The 17,326-nt window shown below is 41.5% G+C and overlaps 1 protein-coding gene across 17 annotated transcripts in view; it reads right to left on the minus strand.

Annotated features, from left to right (window-relative positions):
• Window positions 1–17,326, minus strand: part of FHIT (fragile histidine triad diadenosine triphosphatase) — a 1,100,422-nt gene that overhangs the window by 629,415 nt on the left and 453,681 nt on the right. For all 17 annotated transcript variants that reach the window (XM_084634705.1, XM_084634714.1, XM_084634709.1 and 14 more), the window contains one exon: window positions 13,477–13,601. In XM_084634705.1, coding sequence (XP_084490831.1) covers window positions 13,477–13,579 — 103 coding nt within the window. In that variant the 5' untranslated portion in view covers window positions 13,580–13,601. The remainder of the gene's footprint in view (window positions 1–13,476; window positions 13,602–17,326) is intronic.

The raw sequence follows: 17,326 nt of genomic DNA on the forward strand, positions 1-17,326 counted from the left end.
CAAGAGGTCAGGGTATCTCTAGGCCAAAGAAGGATGACATAGAACATGGCTTTCCTACTGCAAGCTTTATAGGACCATTCCACGCACTGCTTCCTGTATAGGAATGGCCTCTTCTCCTAGCTACACTCCTAACTGGGCTTTTGAAACTGCTTCATCCGTACAGCGTTGATTTACACCAGTGCAAACCCATAGTGTATCTCTACTGCACTCATATAAACAGTGACTTGCACTAATGTAGCTTGCCATGGTTTCAAATCAATGCAGGTCACTTCTTTACATGGGTGCAATATGTCGACAATACGGTCTGCAGCAGAGCAGCTACTTCAGTAGAACTATACTGGAGCAAATTAACCCAGTGGAGACATGTCCTTATCATGATGGGACCTCCCTTTAGACAGTGAGCATAACTACAGTGAGCATCTGTAACCGCAGTTTCCCCTGCTATGAGTCAAATATCATCCTTTTGTTTGTAGGCTGCAAACTAAATGGCTTCTGTCAAGGTTCCTCCCCGACTCTGAACTCTAGGGTACAGATGTGGGGACCTGCATGAAAAACCTCCTAAGCTTATCTTTACCAGCTTAGGTCAAAACTTCCCCAAGGTACAAAATATTCCACCCGCCGTCCTTGGATTGGCCGCTACCACCACCAAACTAATACTGGTTACTGGGGAAGAGCTGTTTGGACGTGTCTTTCCCCCCAAAATACTTCCCAAAACCTTGCACCCCACTTCCTAGACAAGGTTTGGTAAAAAACCTCACCAATTTGCCTAGGTGACTACAGACCCAGACCCTTGGATCTTAAGAACAATGAAAAAGCATTCAGTTTCTTACAAGACTTTTAATAAAAATAGAAGTAAATAGAAATAAAGAAATCCCCCCTGTAAAATCAGGATGGTAGATATCTTACAGGGTAACTAGATTCAAAAACATAGAGAACCCCTCTAGGCAAAACCTTAAGTTACAAAAAAGATACACAGACAGAAATAGTTATTCTATTCAGCACAATTCTTTTCTCAGCCATTTAAAGAAATCATAATCTAACACATACCTAGCTAGATTACTTACTAAAAGTTCTAAGACTCCATTCCTGGTCTATCCCCGGCAGAAAACCAGTATAAGACAGACACACAGACCCTTTGTTTCTCTCCCTCCTCCCAGCTTTTGAAAGTATCTTGTCTCCTCATTGGTCATTTTGGTCAGGTGCCAGCGAGGTTACCTTTAGCTTCTTAACCCTTTACAGGTGAGAGGAGCTTTCCCCTGGCCAGGAGGGATTTCACAGGGGTTTACCCTTCTCTTTATATTTATGACAGCTTCAGCCCTGAGACAATTAACTACCCTCCTTATCACCACTTGAACTGATGAGTTTACATGCATCCTGTTGAGCCATTGTTCAAGGGACAATTTAAGCTGAAGCCTTGTCTCAGAGTTTCATATGCAGATTTTCAGTCTCATAAGAAGTTGTGGGATATAAAAACCAAAATTATAATTTAAAAAAAATACACCAAAAATCATAGTCAGTAGCTGATTTTTCTCCCAGTTAGCCCTATTTTCATAATATATTTCAAATCAGTAGTTTGAGCACTTCCATACCTATGGCCCAGACCCCCTTGTGCAGTCTAACTGTTGGACAGTCTATTTTCCATGCTATGCAGTTAGGCTGGTATTTTTAAAAGTGCCCAGCACTGGCCTATGTGGCAGGTGTGCAACTGCTATATAATAATTTAGGAATACTACTCTAGACTCCTTTATAAATATTGCATATGGCCTCAGAACTGGAATCGCTTCTGTAGAACTGTTTGGATGTTTACTGTATGCTTACGCAGGTTTCAGTTAATAGAAATGGGAAGGCTAGACAATGGCTCCAACTGAAACAACTCTTCACAAACACGTCAAGTGGCTAAGAGATAAAGCCGATGGTTTTAAGCATGAAGATCCCACTTGCTTGGTCCAGCAAAGTTAGCGTCACCAATGCTGGGATCGAACAGATCGACAGGACAATAAAGAGTATAACTGTCCCCATGTTGAGAGGTGGGGGCACTTGCGAGGAAGCTGTTCACAGCCATGCCAACTCTTGCCAACTGATCACAAGAGTTGCGATTTCTGAGTAAATTAAGCCTCACTCATGATCTCGTGATTCAACTTTCAAATGTCAGGATTTTTTTTCCCAGCCAGACAGGAGTTACCCCACCCTAAACAAAGGATTGTGGTTACTCTACTAGGCAGTTAATTCCAAAGTACTTTGAAAGAATTCATTTACATATCAGATAAATAAAGCTATCAAGCTAACAAGTGGGGGCAAGAGACAGTGAGGCTAACCCCCAGATGGGAAGAGAACCTATATCTGAGACACAAAGAAGGGGGGGAAGGGCCAACCCTCAAATAAGCAATTGAATCAACTGAAAAAAAAATCGTGACGTCTGAGAGTTCTAAAAGTGAGGCTTAATTTTACTTAGAAATCCAGCTGTCAGCCCCAGCAGGAAGCTGCTCCCCTGTGAGCCTGAGAAGTGGGAGAGGGGACCCCACTGCAGCCCCCTGAAGGCTGTGGAGGGTGAAGAATCCTGAGAAGCGGAGATGAGGCTGAGGGCGGGGGAGTGAAATGAGAGCACTGTATTGATGGTGGGTTCTGAGCAGATGGGATGAGGGCTAGGAGGGCGGGGGGGGGGTCAATGAGGTAGGAGGAGTGAACTGATGGGGTGATGATGATGGTGGGCTGGGAGACCGGATTAATTGCTGGGCAGGAGATGGGCAGATGTGGGGGGTGTGAGCTCCTGAAGCCAGGCAAAATCACCATATCCAGTACAGGTGGGAGAGTGGGCAACACTAATTGTCACATGCAAACTCCTGGGGATGGACAGCGGGAGTTCAAACATCAGGAAGCGGATGTAAAAACAAGATATAACTTTTTTTAAAATGTCATGATTTGGAGCCAAATCTCATCAGTTTGGGGGGGTTCGACTCATGATTTTTGATCTCTTGAAGTTGGCAATACTGTTTGTGGGGAACAGACCCCACTTAGGGTCTGAAGAACTTAGGCCTTACCCTGTAGTAAGCTTTAGGCTACATTCATGGTGTACCCCCACCTTTCTCTGGTTTTTAAAACTTGTTCTTTTGTGTTACACTTTGTTCCTATTGTCGAGATTAAACAATGCTTTGGTTTAAAAAGGCTGCTATCTGACCACCAAAGGGAAGAACTAAACGAACCCAAACCCAGTTGGGCTTGTCAGGGTAAGCATAGTTCATAGCCCAGGACCCAGTCTAAGAGAGGGAGAATGATGGGATTATACCCCAGAAAAGGTAACGGCCTGAGGCCTATGCTCAGAAGGTACATCTACACAGGGATACAAACCCTGCAGCTGGCCCAGGTCAGCTGACTCTGCTCCAGGCCAAAATATTGCTGTGTAGACATTTGGGTTCAGGCTGGAGCCCAAGCTCTGGGACCCTGCAATGGGGAAGGGTCCCAGACCCTGGGCTCCAGCCCAAGCTCAAACATCGACTCAGCAATTTATAGCCCTTCAACTCAAGCCCCATGAGCCTGAGTCAGCTGACCCAGACCAGCCACAGTTGTGCCCACGGGTCTTTTACCCATGCATAGACATAGCCAGAGAGGCCGGAGAAGGGGTTTAGAAGTTGAGCCAGCCCTGTAACTGACCGCTAACTATGCACTCCTCCTCCATGTTGCTAATTCTCATGATTTTATCATGCATCTCATAATAATGTTGTTCCTTAAAGCTCCAGTTCCTGGAATCAAGTGGATAGGTGATGATTTCAGCCTTCATTCTTAAAGAAAAAGTATGTTTCTAGCCCTCATGACTGTGAAGAAAGCTTTAAAATGTGACCCCAGCACACCGTAAACACTCACAAAGGAGAAGGCAAATAAAGAGAGCCCCATATCTATTATTTTTACATAATTTCATGATTTTAAAGCCCATCTCATGATTTTTGGTGAGGATGACTCATAGTTTTTGAACATTTGGGTTTGGCCATACTGAATCCTTGAAGTGATGGAGGTTTTGTCATTCACTTCCATAGGAGCAGAGCTACATAAGTGGTGAGCTTTTAAAAACCTCTCTCCTCCATTTCTGGGACAGCGAGATGCACTAGAGACAATATTGACTCCCTTTCTATGCTTATCACAATACCGGTCGGTGTTCCTTGCACTAACGATGCGGGTCTCCAACACAAAAGCTTGCTTTTTGCCCCAGGACAGTGAGGGGAGGGGAATCTTAAAAAATCATCACAAGATTACAATCAAAATGGAGGTCTAACCTTGAGCGCCAGACTGAAGTCAGTCGGACTACTTGTGTGAGTAAATGGTCCCACATGGGAGTAAGGGAGTTTCCATCTGGCCCAAGGAATACAACTTATTTTTTTATCATCATTTAGAGATGACTGTACACACACATTTAGTATGCCAGGTGTAGTCAATAGGCGGAGTGCGGACCAAGTCTGGACTGCTGTACGCTTTTCAATGGACCCTGAAATCTTTATTAGCGTCTCTGTACCTTGACCACGAATTTTAGACCTTGAGAAAAAAAATGACTACCCCTGTAAAGGATGCCTTTAATTTATACTTCAGTGGCAAAACCTACAATAATTATGTGAGCTACTTAGTAGTTATAAATACATTAGAAGAATTTTCCTCTCTTGTATTATATAGCCCTCTTGAAAATAAGAATTCAGACACCAAGGATAGCATTTCTGGGCAGTTTTGTTTCATTATCCAGATACAATGTAAAATAATCTACTGCTTGAAAATATCTGTTTTTCCTCAGTTGACTAAGTACGTATTTTTAAACAAAAAATGGATCATAGCATTGTAGGACTGGGAGTGACCTTAAGAGGTCATCTAGTCCAGTCCCCTGCACATGACAGGACTAAGTAATATCTAAGTATTTAAAAGGATGACTCCTTTTTAAGGAAAGTATAACTCTAAAATGAGGACCCCCGGAAATATGTTCTACTTCTCATCCGCTACTCACACAGTATTACCTAGCTGCGCTATGCAAAATTTGGAGTTCAGCTTCAGGGATGACCTCGCAATTTTTCCCCCTTGGCGGTTTTACTGTATTGCAAGTCAATTGTTGTCAAATCAGAACTACTCTTCCTAACGCACATGTTGATTAGCAAAATACATGTAGTTCTTTTTAAAGGCTTACATGGATTCATTTGATACTAATATAATAGGGTTTCATCTCCCACAGAGCAATGACAAAAAATCACAAGTCAGCAGATTACTACATCCCCTTCACATTTTGGAAACTGGAATTTTTAGTCATTAACGGGTATACTCCTTTTAGAGATTTTCCTTTGGAAGGAGCACACTATGGAACTTGCAGGACATGGACAATCAGTGCATAGAAAATATACTACCCTAAAAAAGTATGCTAAAAATTAAGTACTGATGTACAAATTAACATTTTATAGCGTGTTTAACCCTTACTCAGACTGATGAAACGTCTCACAAAAGCAAGGGTTATGCAGTAGACCATAGAACAGCTTTATGTCCAGCCTGATCCAATGCCTGTCGAAAGAAACAGGAGTCCTTCCACCGACTTCAAAGAGCTTTGGCTGCGGCCCTTAAAACAAAATTAACCAAACATTCACAATATAGCTTTCTACTGAAGGAACTCCTAAATATTATATTCGTGGACTCAGATGCTGAAGCATCCACAGAAAATACTAACAGTATTTTCATATTATATATATATACACACACACACTTATTAATAATCCGGTCTACTTTATTACATTATGTAAGTACAAATATGCATATGCTGAAAAATAACTGTATTTGATTTACTATACCCCCAAATTTTACAGCAATTTTTAAAGCTAATCTTATTTAGACTAAATTTATCAAATAGGTTAGAACATTGTCAAATTATTTTAAATTAATCCAGACATAACCTCATTTTTGTGTTTTAGTTCAGAATTCTGATGTCTATGCACAAAGTATAAGCTAATCAATCCATTTAATCAGTAGCACTGACTTTAGGAAACACTAGCACATAACATTAATTGAAAATGTCTCCATTTTCATCAAGACTTGGGGCCTAATCTTATCTTTACTGAACCAATACATAAAACTCCAGGGGAATTTTGCCTAAACATTGACTGCAGGATCAGACCAGAAGGCTGGGACTAGTGAATTTATAGTCATTACACCCGGTCTTACATATTACTAAACAATAGAGCTGGCCAAAAAAAAAATTGACAGAACAGTTTTCCATTGAAAAATGCAGTTGTGTCAAAATTAACATGTTTTGGGCACACATCTTTTCAATGACATTTTCAGAGGGAAAAAGGTTAAAACAAATAATTTTGACTTCCTTTCATTTTTTTCATTTCCTTTTGACTTATGTTAAAATATAACAAATAATTGTAATTATTTGATAAGCCAAATGAAATTTAAACAAAGTGAAAATGACACTTACCTTATCAAAATAAAATGATTTAAAAAAACACAATGAAATAGTTTGATGCTCCTGAATTCAAATTTATCAGAATTTTAAAATTTCTGGCAGATTTAGAAATAAATAGGGAATGTTGAAATTTCCCATGAAATGTAAATGCTGGTTTCAAACCAGCTCTACTAAAAAAAAGCATACAACAATGTTATAAAACAGAAGAGAAATATTGGACTGTTTTAGACATTAATTCAAGGGATGAGTGAATCATTTTACATACATTTAAACCAACTCAAATCTTTACCTAAAACTAGTACCAAATCCAGACAGAATCTCTTTGTTGGCTCACTAAAATGTGGAAATCTTTTCCTTAAGATTTCAAGTTTTGTATTTATTTCTAAGCACACTTTTCTTGGTCAGGAAGGTACACAGAGTAACAACATGACAAAGGCTGGTCTTGCTTAGTTTCTAATTCAGCCACAAGAAGAAACACCAGAAATCCCATGAGAGAGCCTGCTCATGAGAGATTTCAAGTTCTGCAGATCAGACAAGGTTCTTCTTATAGTTTGCATAAGTGTTCTGGATGCTTATGTGTGCTAACTTTTTATCCCTTGGAGAATCAGCCAATGTTAACTCCCTAGAAGTTCCCAGTACAGCAGTGGCATCACTATTAAAGTGAATATCATCCGCACTAAGGGGAAAGCTTATCCCCACATAATAAATCCAGGTAGTTGAACTTGACTGAGAAGATCCTGGCAGAGTTGGTGTGAAATCCTCCCTCAGCTAGATCATGGAATAACAGCAGAGGATTACATGTGCTACTTCAGACCCAGGACAGCAAAAGTGCCCACCGCATGTACGCCTCCCACCTACCCCTCTAGAGGGTATAATGACGGATGGCTCCACGTGGCTCCAACTTCACAATCGACCTGTGCACTGCAGCATATAGTGCATCGCAATGCATGGAAGGTGTGAATCCCACATGAATGATCACAAAGCCCTACCCGTCAGTCAGTCGATGGAACCAGAGTGATTCCCCTTGACAGCACACTGTAGGGGCATCTGCTTCAACTAACTTTGTTGTTGTTGTTGTTGATTAAAATGAACAAGTCATAATAGCTATCTCTTGAGCCATGAATGACTTGGCCATCAACTCTACCTGGCGATGAAATCTCCAGAAAACTCCATAGGCTTTGGGTTTGTATTGCTCCATTTCCAACAACCAGGAATACTTCTGTGCTCTCAGTGGAAAGCAACAGAATAGTCTAGCCACAAAACACTTCAATACTGTATGTGCAGAACAGCCAAATTGTGACATATCTTTCAATGTAAAAAACTTTTCTTTACAATGAAAGTTGTTTATAAAGGAATTTTCAGCCATCTAGTCTCTTTTTTATTTATATAAATATTGTATGCATGTGTGTATATTTATTTATTAGGGGTCAGTGTGTCCTCGATGAATCATTGTTCCAGGTTGGAAAGCTCGATCTTTCTAATAACCAATTCTCTGAACTGTTGAAAAATGCTTTGTGTAATATAGTATTGCCATAGAACTGATGTTTGTCTCTGTCATTACAAATTGCATTCAATCAATTTACAAATGTCGCTGTGTTCCTCTTATGCTAGCACTCTTTATGGCATCCCAAACAGAAATCCAAAAATCAATACCTTGTCTGCTGAAAACAATAGGACATAACAAATGAATAATTTTATTTACAATAAAATCCTAGCCCCCAAATGGATTCTACCAACGTTCAAATTCATTTTTCATGCTGAACACAAGATGAAAGCAAGAACATAGTATAAGGCAAAGAAAAAGGCACAGTGATAAAAAAACAGTTTAAAATTATTAAGGACATGAGCAGAAGATATGCAACGCTGTTTTACCATCAGTATAACACTTCAGTGAAAATGGCAGTATCTACTCAAAATATTTTTATCAGCACAAGTGTGCAACAGGAAGCACCTTCCTATGCTAATGAGTTGATGGATTTAATTAAAGGAGAAATTATGCTGTGCTCCAATAAGCCATGGCATCAGTATGATTCAGAAGCTTCAGGGTTTCAGTTTTCACATAAATTCAGAACTCAGAGGACAGATTGCAACCCTGCAATACAGGCCTGAGCTGGGCAGCAGACCACAGTGGCTATAAGGTAAAGAAGGCTATGAGCACTATAGAAAAGCCCTGCTCAGAGGCTCACTTTAGCTGTTCTTTGCGTCCTTCTTTCAGTGCTCTAGTTCAGTCTTTCAATCATTTCAAAAGAATAAGGAAAATCATACAAAGTACATGTAAAAAAAAATTAAAACAAATCTTGGTGAGCACAGTTTGCAAAATCCAGTTCATGCCAGCAGCATTCAAAGTGCCAGGCTCTACTCTTATGGGGGTCCAGCTCACTTTGACCCACTTACTGTCTGTGGTTTATTCCCTTCATTTTAAGAACATTCCAATGCTCTTCTTGAGGTTGGAAGTCCACTCAAAGTGCTGTTTTCAGAGTAGCAGCCGTGTTAGTCTGTATCCACAAAAAGAAAAGGAGGACTTGTGGCACCTTAAAGACTAACAAATTTATCTGAGCATAAGCTTTCGTGAGCTACAGCTCACTTCATCGGATGCATTCACACGAAGTGCTGTGTCTCTTTGGAGCAGCAAAACCATGGCCTCGCCTTCACTTCACCTCCCCCACACTCCTTTCCACAGGCTAGTGATGGTGCGGGTACTACCCTGGAGCAGGGCATCCACTCTAAGAGAACATGGCTGGCCCCTGTGCAGGCTCGCAGCAGGCAGTGCTCCTGTACAATAGCCACCCCTCACCTCTTCACACCACAAGCTAAGCTTCAAAGGTCAACTGAGTGCACTGTTGGCACATAAGCACCAAGGTGTATAAACCTCCCAAGCTATTATTGCAGCCAAAAGTTACACATATTAGAAACAATTAAGTCTCCCAAAGCAAGAATCCCCAAAGGACAATTGTTGCAGCCCCTCTCTTCCCTTAGAGTCTGGTTCTCCTGTCTTTGCCATACTGATTTAGGAATACTCCCCTCTGAAACCCAGGAACTGGATTTCTAAGGGGCTCCTTGCTGCATGAGATTTCACACACAAGGGTTGCACATTTCTCTCCTTCCTCACCCAACTCTCAGAAAAGACAAAGATTCCTAGTACCAGACTGTGCCCAATATTAACATCCCAGACAATTCTCTAGTCTAACAAAAGGTCTTACTAATAAAGAATCTACAGTGTCCACGATAGATGTGGAATGTGCCTGACTACTCCGGGGGGGTGGAGGGGAAGGAGGAAGGGAGAGGGTGATGGGGTTTCTTGCATTCTCATACCCAGATGCAGGAATAGGGCATATCGAGGCTTGCAGTACTGGGTTCTCAAAAGGAGCATGGCGATAGTCCTACCTACCTCTGCACTGGCCAGTGGAGCTGGCCATGTGTTTTGGGGAGAACATATAGCACCCTTTGAAACAGTACAGAGCCACTTGCACACCACCCATGTGTAACCCACGCTGATACTCTGTCTCCCTCTATTCGCTGGGAGGTTTATGAGACTGCTGCTGACTTCAAGCGAATGAACCTAGATCTTGTAGCTCAGGCAATCGAGGGTCATCATTTTGGATCCACATATCCCAGATTCGATACCTGATGATGATGATGATGATCCAATCTCCCCAGGTGATCATGTTACAAATAAAGTCACAACCCTGAAGTAACTGGAGCCTAATCTTGACACATGCTGGGAAGATCAATGAGGCAGAATCCCTTCAGGAGATGGAGGGCAGACCCATGCCACCCCCAAAATATATATATATATATTCACGATTCTTTGTTCCTGTTAGCCCTGCTGAGGCAGCACACCTCTGGGTGCCAGTCTGGCTCACGCCTCATCAACTGAATTGTTAACTAAATCCAGTTCAGGGGGCCTTATTACTGGTGGTGTGGGAGCCAGAAAGAACAGATTGAATTTGCAGGACTGGCAATTAGGAAAAAGCAGCATTTTCAGTTGTAAACTGAGCAAATGAACTACAGAGCCACCAAGACAAAACCACTGAGCTCCATGATGCCATTTTTCCAGAAGCACATTTCAGACTAAAACTGTACTTTAAGAACGATTACAGCAGATTCAAGACTCCCACCCTACATTCCTTTCAAAGATGGAATTTCAGCCTTACAAGTTAATTAAAGCCACCACCTGGAGTGAGCTGGCTTTCATACTGATTTCCTTTGTCTCGCTAATTCATAAGCATTAATATTTTATTTTCTACTGAAAAAACAAAAAAGAAAAGGAATGTCTAAGTGTGCCAAAGACAAGGCAGATAAAATTATTGCAATAAAGCACAGGAAATACACTTGTTACTGCCAGGTCTTTAAACAAATGCAGCATTATACAGGCATTTTACAGGCATACAACTGCAAATTGCTCTATTTTACATACTGTATTCTCTCCTTGGCATCATGATCTTTTCCATTTTTTTCTGATTATAATGAGGGAGAGAAAGGGCTGGGTTTTTGTTTTTATTATCCGAGCATTTGTTCAACGGAAAACAAAGACCCCATTATAGATTACACCACACGAGCTATTAAAACAATTTGCCAGTGCAAAACGTGCTGCAAAACTCATTATGGGACAACAAAACTAAACCTGTGCACGTAAATGTATCTACCAAACAGAGAGCAGTAACTATAGAGCTAAAGTTGATAGATCTTTAATTTTTTAAGAAGGAAAGAAGCTTGTAATAATTAAGTTTTATAGGCTCCTTAAACCTTTACTCCTAGCTCCCCACAAAACTTTAAAAACAAACATTTCCATCTGAAACACCTTTTTATATTTACCAATCAAATTTACCAGTTCAATGTACCGATAGACAAAGTCATTAATCATGGTTTAAAAACTTCCACATACAGGAGCTATAAATTTTAATTACAGTCAGACCTGGATATTCCGTACAGCATTGTATTGTCTAGGTACTTGCAAGATCCAGTCTCTAAGAGTGATTGTATCAGTAATATTTTCATTTGATTGCTTTGAAAATATGACTGAAAATAGGATTAATTAATGAATCAGATACAGGGTGCGTAGTGCGCAAGAGACCTAACAGATCGTTACAGCCCGTTTTCCGGCTCCTCCTGGACCACCTTTTACGTTTTTGGCTGCACTTCTCCCCCTCCCCCACTCCTTATATATGCATACCCTATCCATGGCCCCACAAAGTTGCGAGGCCTCCTCGTCAGCCTCCTCCTAGCCATGGCCAAGGTGACCATCTAGAACACCAGGGAGAGGATGTTGGCTGAGAGGGTTCTTTGAGACTGTGGGGTCTATTTCCAGTCCTCCCTCCATTCATGTATCCAGGCAGAGTTCCTCTGGACAGAGTCTGCTGGCTCCCTTGACACCTTTGAGGAGCAGTGGGTGCTGCCCAGGGTTCTCTGCTCAGTGTCCCCTGCAGGTTCCATAATTTTGATCCTTAGACCTTCACCCCGGCCTTGTTATTTTTCCGTTGTCCTCTGTTTTGGGGCTCTGTGTTTTCAGGCTCTGTGGATCCTCCCTATAGGTTGGGGGAGGGTCTTTCAGCCAGGGGCGGGCTTGTGCCCGCCCACCTCCCCAGAACCCAATAGAACAGATAGTTCTCACTCAGTACTTTAAAATAGCTTATACATTGGTCAGTTAGGGATGTGAAGTTTCTATAAACTCTAAGGGTATGTCCACACTAGAAATGCTATAGTGTAGATAGTTATTACAGTGATGGAAGAGGTTCTTCTGTCGCTGTCATAAATCTACCTCTCCGTCAACCCACTGCTGTCTACACCAGGGCTTAGGTCAACTCATCGGGTATGACATTTTTCACAGCCCTGAGAGATGTAGTTAAACTGACCTAACTTTGTAGTTTAGACCAGCCCTTACTCCATAATATTTTTGGCATAAAATCTTAAACATCTCTATTCTGTAACAAATACCTGGCACTCAAAAAAGGCATATAAGGAAGGTTATTTGAAAGGGAGTTGTGCACAGAGGATTTTGTATCTTATGCTTAGTAAGAAGTAATGCCACACCCAGGAAGGACCAAAAAAGCTTTTAATGAAAATCAGCTATTGTAAACATGCCATTAACCCCCCAAAACAGGTTTGGAATACGTTTGACAATTCCAAAAGATTGATTTGTGTGTCTATTCTCCACCCATTATTTACACTTAGATGGGATTTTAAAAAATGCAAAGCACTGCCCTAACTCTGCCCCCATAGGGCTTTAACTATTGAATTCCATGGGAGCAGACCAGACCCATGTTGAACACTTTTGAAAGTCCGACCCTGGACTTCCACTGAAATTAGTGGGAGTTTCACACAAACACAGGGCCAGGCACAGATGGCCCCGACTGCCTCCTATGGGGGCCCCAGAGTAGAGACACTTAGCAGGAGCCCGCTCAAAGGAACTTCCAGAGTCTGTGATACAACACCACACTTCCTACTATGTGTTTAATAGATAGATGGGTCTTGTTTTCAACAATGGGTCTAATTTTTCCTCAGAAAAATGTATGTGATTAAACAGGTGGTTTGCTTAGTCCATTCCTACACAGAGTCACAGACACAAGTAAATTTTGCTTTCAAGTGACCTGTCTTTAAAATAGTCACCTGAACAACTTTTAGCACCATTTGACAAATACTGTACATTTAACTCCAAGAAAACACATTGAAAATGCTCTGAAAAGCATTTACTTACATCTAAAATTATGTGACAGCATTAACAAGGAAATAACCTGCTTTTTTCAGCATAATATGAAATTTAAATAGAAGTACCTTCTAGACTTAAAATCCTTTTAGAAGTACCTGTTTATTTATACATCTTCAGTGGCAAAAAGGTCAGCAGCAAATTCACCTCTAAGGTCACAGTTGCTAAGCAACCATTTTCAGAAGTTCTGCAACACTGATCAAGCATATTACATCCCACTGACTGGTTTCAGAATAAATATGAATAACATCTTACCTGGTCTTCAGAGTAAGCAGAGTTCTCCTTCTCCTTGGGGCACTGAGTATCTAGAGCCCATGAGTGTTCACTTCAGAAGTTTTTATGAAAAGGATACGCCCAGGGACCACTGGCTTCCTGTTTACAAGAGCGAACGACAGTTCAGTCTTCAGAAACACAACGGAAGGCTTGATGAGGTGTTGTCCAAATCGGAACGACATGGTCAATCCCAATACTCAGGACCTATAAGAGACAATGGAGATGATGGGGGCATGTGCATAATTTGCAGAATGATCATATGAATAAGATCATAACAATCTGGGAGGAGGAGTGAGTGGGTGGGAAATGAGTGAAGCCCATTTGATTCACCAAGGCTCCTTGCACTTTTAGCACATCACTCCCCCCCTTCCCCACCCCATTTGGCATCTATTTGGTTACCAAAGGACTTCAAGATTTCCATAAACATACTATTCTCTGTCTGGAAATGGCTGTTTAATGTTCCAAATGTATTGATTATTATTGTTAATTTCCATTTTTAACCAGTTGTGTATCATGATCTTGGCATGGCTACAGAAGACAGGACTGAGTGTTGACCATATTTCTCTCCATTTTTCATAGGGTTCATTTATTTGTACAGAATACGCTTCGGAAAGCATAAACAGTATCTTGCTGAACCCTGAATCACAATTCATGTTAATACATACAATGATTAATAGAACAGAGTAATTACATATTCCAGATCAGAAAAAGCAGAAATTATTCAGTAGAACAAATATAGCCAGAATGAAGTAATAAAAAAATAACCATTTACACTTAGTCCAACCTCTGATGGCAGATGGAAAGAAAATCTGAAGAAAAAATATATGAGGAATCTGCAAGATTTTGCAGGATTGGTGTTAGCATTCAGCCAGTACAACAGATGCTCACTTCCATTTACTCTAATCTGCCATCAGTGTTTCTTCTTAGGGCTTGTTTACATGGTACCTTAGTCTGCACCAGCTAGGTTGTAAATTCTACTGTGTACAAGCGTGGCATGCATGAACTGGATCACGTGGACTAAAAGATCCCTAGTGCACAAAGCATAGTACTGTTTGAAATGGGAATACATTAAAGCACACTAGAGAACTTTTAGTGCGCACTAGCAGGGCCCACACAGGTCAGTTAGTGTGTGACATGCTGGTGCACGTTACAACTTGCACCCCAGGTGATGCAGACTATGACATCATGTAGACAAGCCCTTAAATAACTCAAGCACAGCCCTGGGAGGCTGCCATCTAGGACTCCAAGTTTGTGTGGGATTTCTAGGTATTTTATCAAATCAGAGTTAATAGAGAAGCTGCAGAACAAAACATGAAGTAATAAAGGGCATGGGCAAGAAATACATTATGTGAGGCCCTACCTTGTGACACAATATTTAAAACAAATCCCAAGCACTATAATATGACATCAGAACAATAACCATAGCAATTTCATGTAGGAAATATTAACACAACAGGTGATTATATTTTCAGGTAATACACTAGAGAGTATCCTGGTAGATCTCTGTAACAATTGGGTTAGTCCTTTTCTCAAATCTATAGCCCATGGAACATAGAAGGCTGGAGAGGGGGTACAGGATCCTCAAACTTCAAGCTTTAACATCTGGTGCCCCTTTCCAGTAGCTGTGTGTCAAATTCAGTGTCCTAGAAGATATCTTTTCTTGCAGTCATATTAAAACCAAAACTTGGCCAGATATATCATTAAGGCTCTGTTTAGTTACTAGAAGCTTCACTTAACAGATGGGAATGCCTTTTTTGTTGTGGCTGGGCTCACGTCTGGGAACATAAGTATTGTTATGGCCTTCACCCAGTAAGATACGCCTCTTCTTTCCTGGCTGCCAGCAGCAATTGTTATTTGTATTTTTATTGTGAGTGTTTATCACCCTTATTAACACACACTTTTAGGTACTACGATCACAGATAGAGTGTGCTTTATTTATTGGAGGAAACATTTCTCACAAAGAGGCAGAACCTGCCGAAGAGAGGTATGGAATAAGCAAAACTGCTACCTAGTGATGGAACTGCTACCTAAGTTTTCTACTAGCTAAAGACTCAAATGCACCACACATTCCCTTGCACCTGGCACCAGTAAATATAGAAATCAGTGTACGACCAGCAGTGCTTTCTCCACTTCCAGGTTACTGGCAGCTGGAAGCAGTGTCCAGAAGACACAGGCTCCTCTTTTAAATAGCGCCAGATCCTTCTGTCGACTTCAATGAAGCTAGGCCAATTTACACCAGCTGAGGATCTGGTCCATATTGTGTAACTCGACAAATGTCAGACGGGTGAATAGACACTACTATTTTCTGTTGCAGAATCATGGATTTCTCATTGATTGTCTTAGACAGACCAACATAACAATAAGACAGACTGAATTCATGAGAGCTATGACCTTCTTCAGTGTAGGGTCGTATTTAGATTTGTTTTCCCTAACCCATCTGTAAATGTGGGCCTACCATTTGACAAGCATGACCATTTGTGTTCACAAACAACAATTCAGAGAAATTTGGCAGTCGAACATCGAACAAAACAATTTGTGCACACAGATTCTCTTTTCCTGGCCCAAAACAGTAGGTGAAAATATCTACTACAAGGTACTAAACACCCTCTTCCCCCCGCCGCCCTTTGAGAAGTGTAGCTGTGGGTGCTCAGCCCTTCTAAAAAATTGAAACCCTTAATTTTAACACTTTCTATTGTTTAAAAATGTTGGTTTAAAAAAAAAAAAGCGTTAAGCAAAATGTTCCAGGTCTAGTACCAAATTTCATCCTTCTTAATTCAAAGTGCATCCAATTTTATCCCCTAAACATAAAGTTTATAATGGCAACACTCATTCACCCTTCCTCATACAGGCTCTGGTGTGGAATCTACTGTGTGGGGGAAGAAAGCCCAGGTGAACTGCAAGCCTCTAGAAAGCCAGAGAAATGGGCTGTTTTTAGAAATACGTCTTGCACCACAGAGATTGGATTAAATAGATTTAAACATAGGCCTATGTTGCCAGAAAGGAGGAAAACCATCCATAGCCTTGAGAAGCAAATACCAATTTGTCAAACTATTGCTATTTGTAAACAGGAAAGACGCAAAGTCTCCTTGCGTGCACGTTACAAAGCAGATGACAACTAACAGCCCAAGTGGAGTGGACTACTGCCTCTTTGGACTCCGGCAGGTCCTCTCCCTCCATTCCTGCCTCTTCAAGATTGAAGGATACTATGGCCATTCTCCTCTCCTGTCATTCTGAGCACATCCCTCCAGCCTTTGAATCCCCAACCTGCATTCACTTCCTCTTGCCATCTGCATCAAGTTCAAACGTTTCTGATCCTCATGCTCAAGGCTCTGAACAATTCCATCCCTTGTACGAAGCTCTGTGTTCATTTCTTGCTACTTCCAGGCTAGGGTGTACCCTCCCCTTTCTCTGGTCTTATCCCTGCCAGGCTGTCCCTGCACACGTCGCGGAGAGGAGGGGAGGGTGATTCCCAGAGGTCCTAGGCATACTCATGCTAAATAACTCATGCTAACTAGCCATTGTGTTGCAGCAGGAGCGGCAGCCCAGGCTAGCCACCCTGAGGACAGAGCTGCCAAGACCTGCGAGTATGCACTCGGCATGGCTAGCCCATGCTACTGTGTCTACACTACTCCTCTTAGCCTGCTAGCTTGACGACAACGAGCTTGCGTTTGCCTGCGTGAGCTGGCTCCAAGGGCAGGAGTAAGCCATCTTCTACACGGCCTTGCACCAGCAGCCAAGGACAAAAATGCCTCCCCAATCCTATCCCTACAAAAGCACTTTTCTTTTTATCTATCAGTTATATTTCAGAAGCACAGAGTTGCCTCAATCAGCTTGGAGCCCCACTGTGCCAGAGGCTGCATAGTAAATACCAGCTCCCAGCCCCGATGAGCTTACAAGCTCAAAAATGTGAAATATAAGGCGAGTGAGCA

The sequence above is a fragment of the Lepidochelys olivacea genome (assembly GCF_965140295.1).
Source record: "Lepidochelys olivacea isolate rLepOli2 genome assembly, chromosome: 7".
In the NCBI taxonomy this organism is placed as follows: Eukaryota; Metazoa; Chordata; order Testudines; family Cheloniidae; genus Lepidochelys; species Lepidochelys olivacea.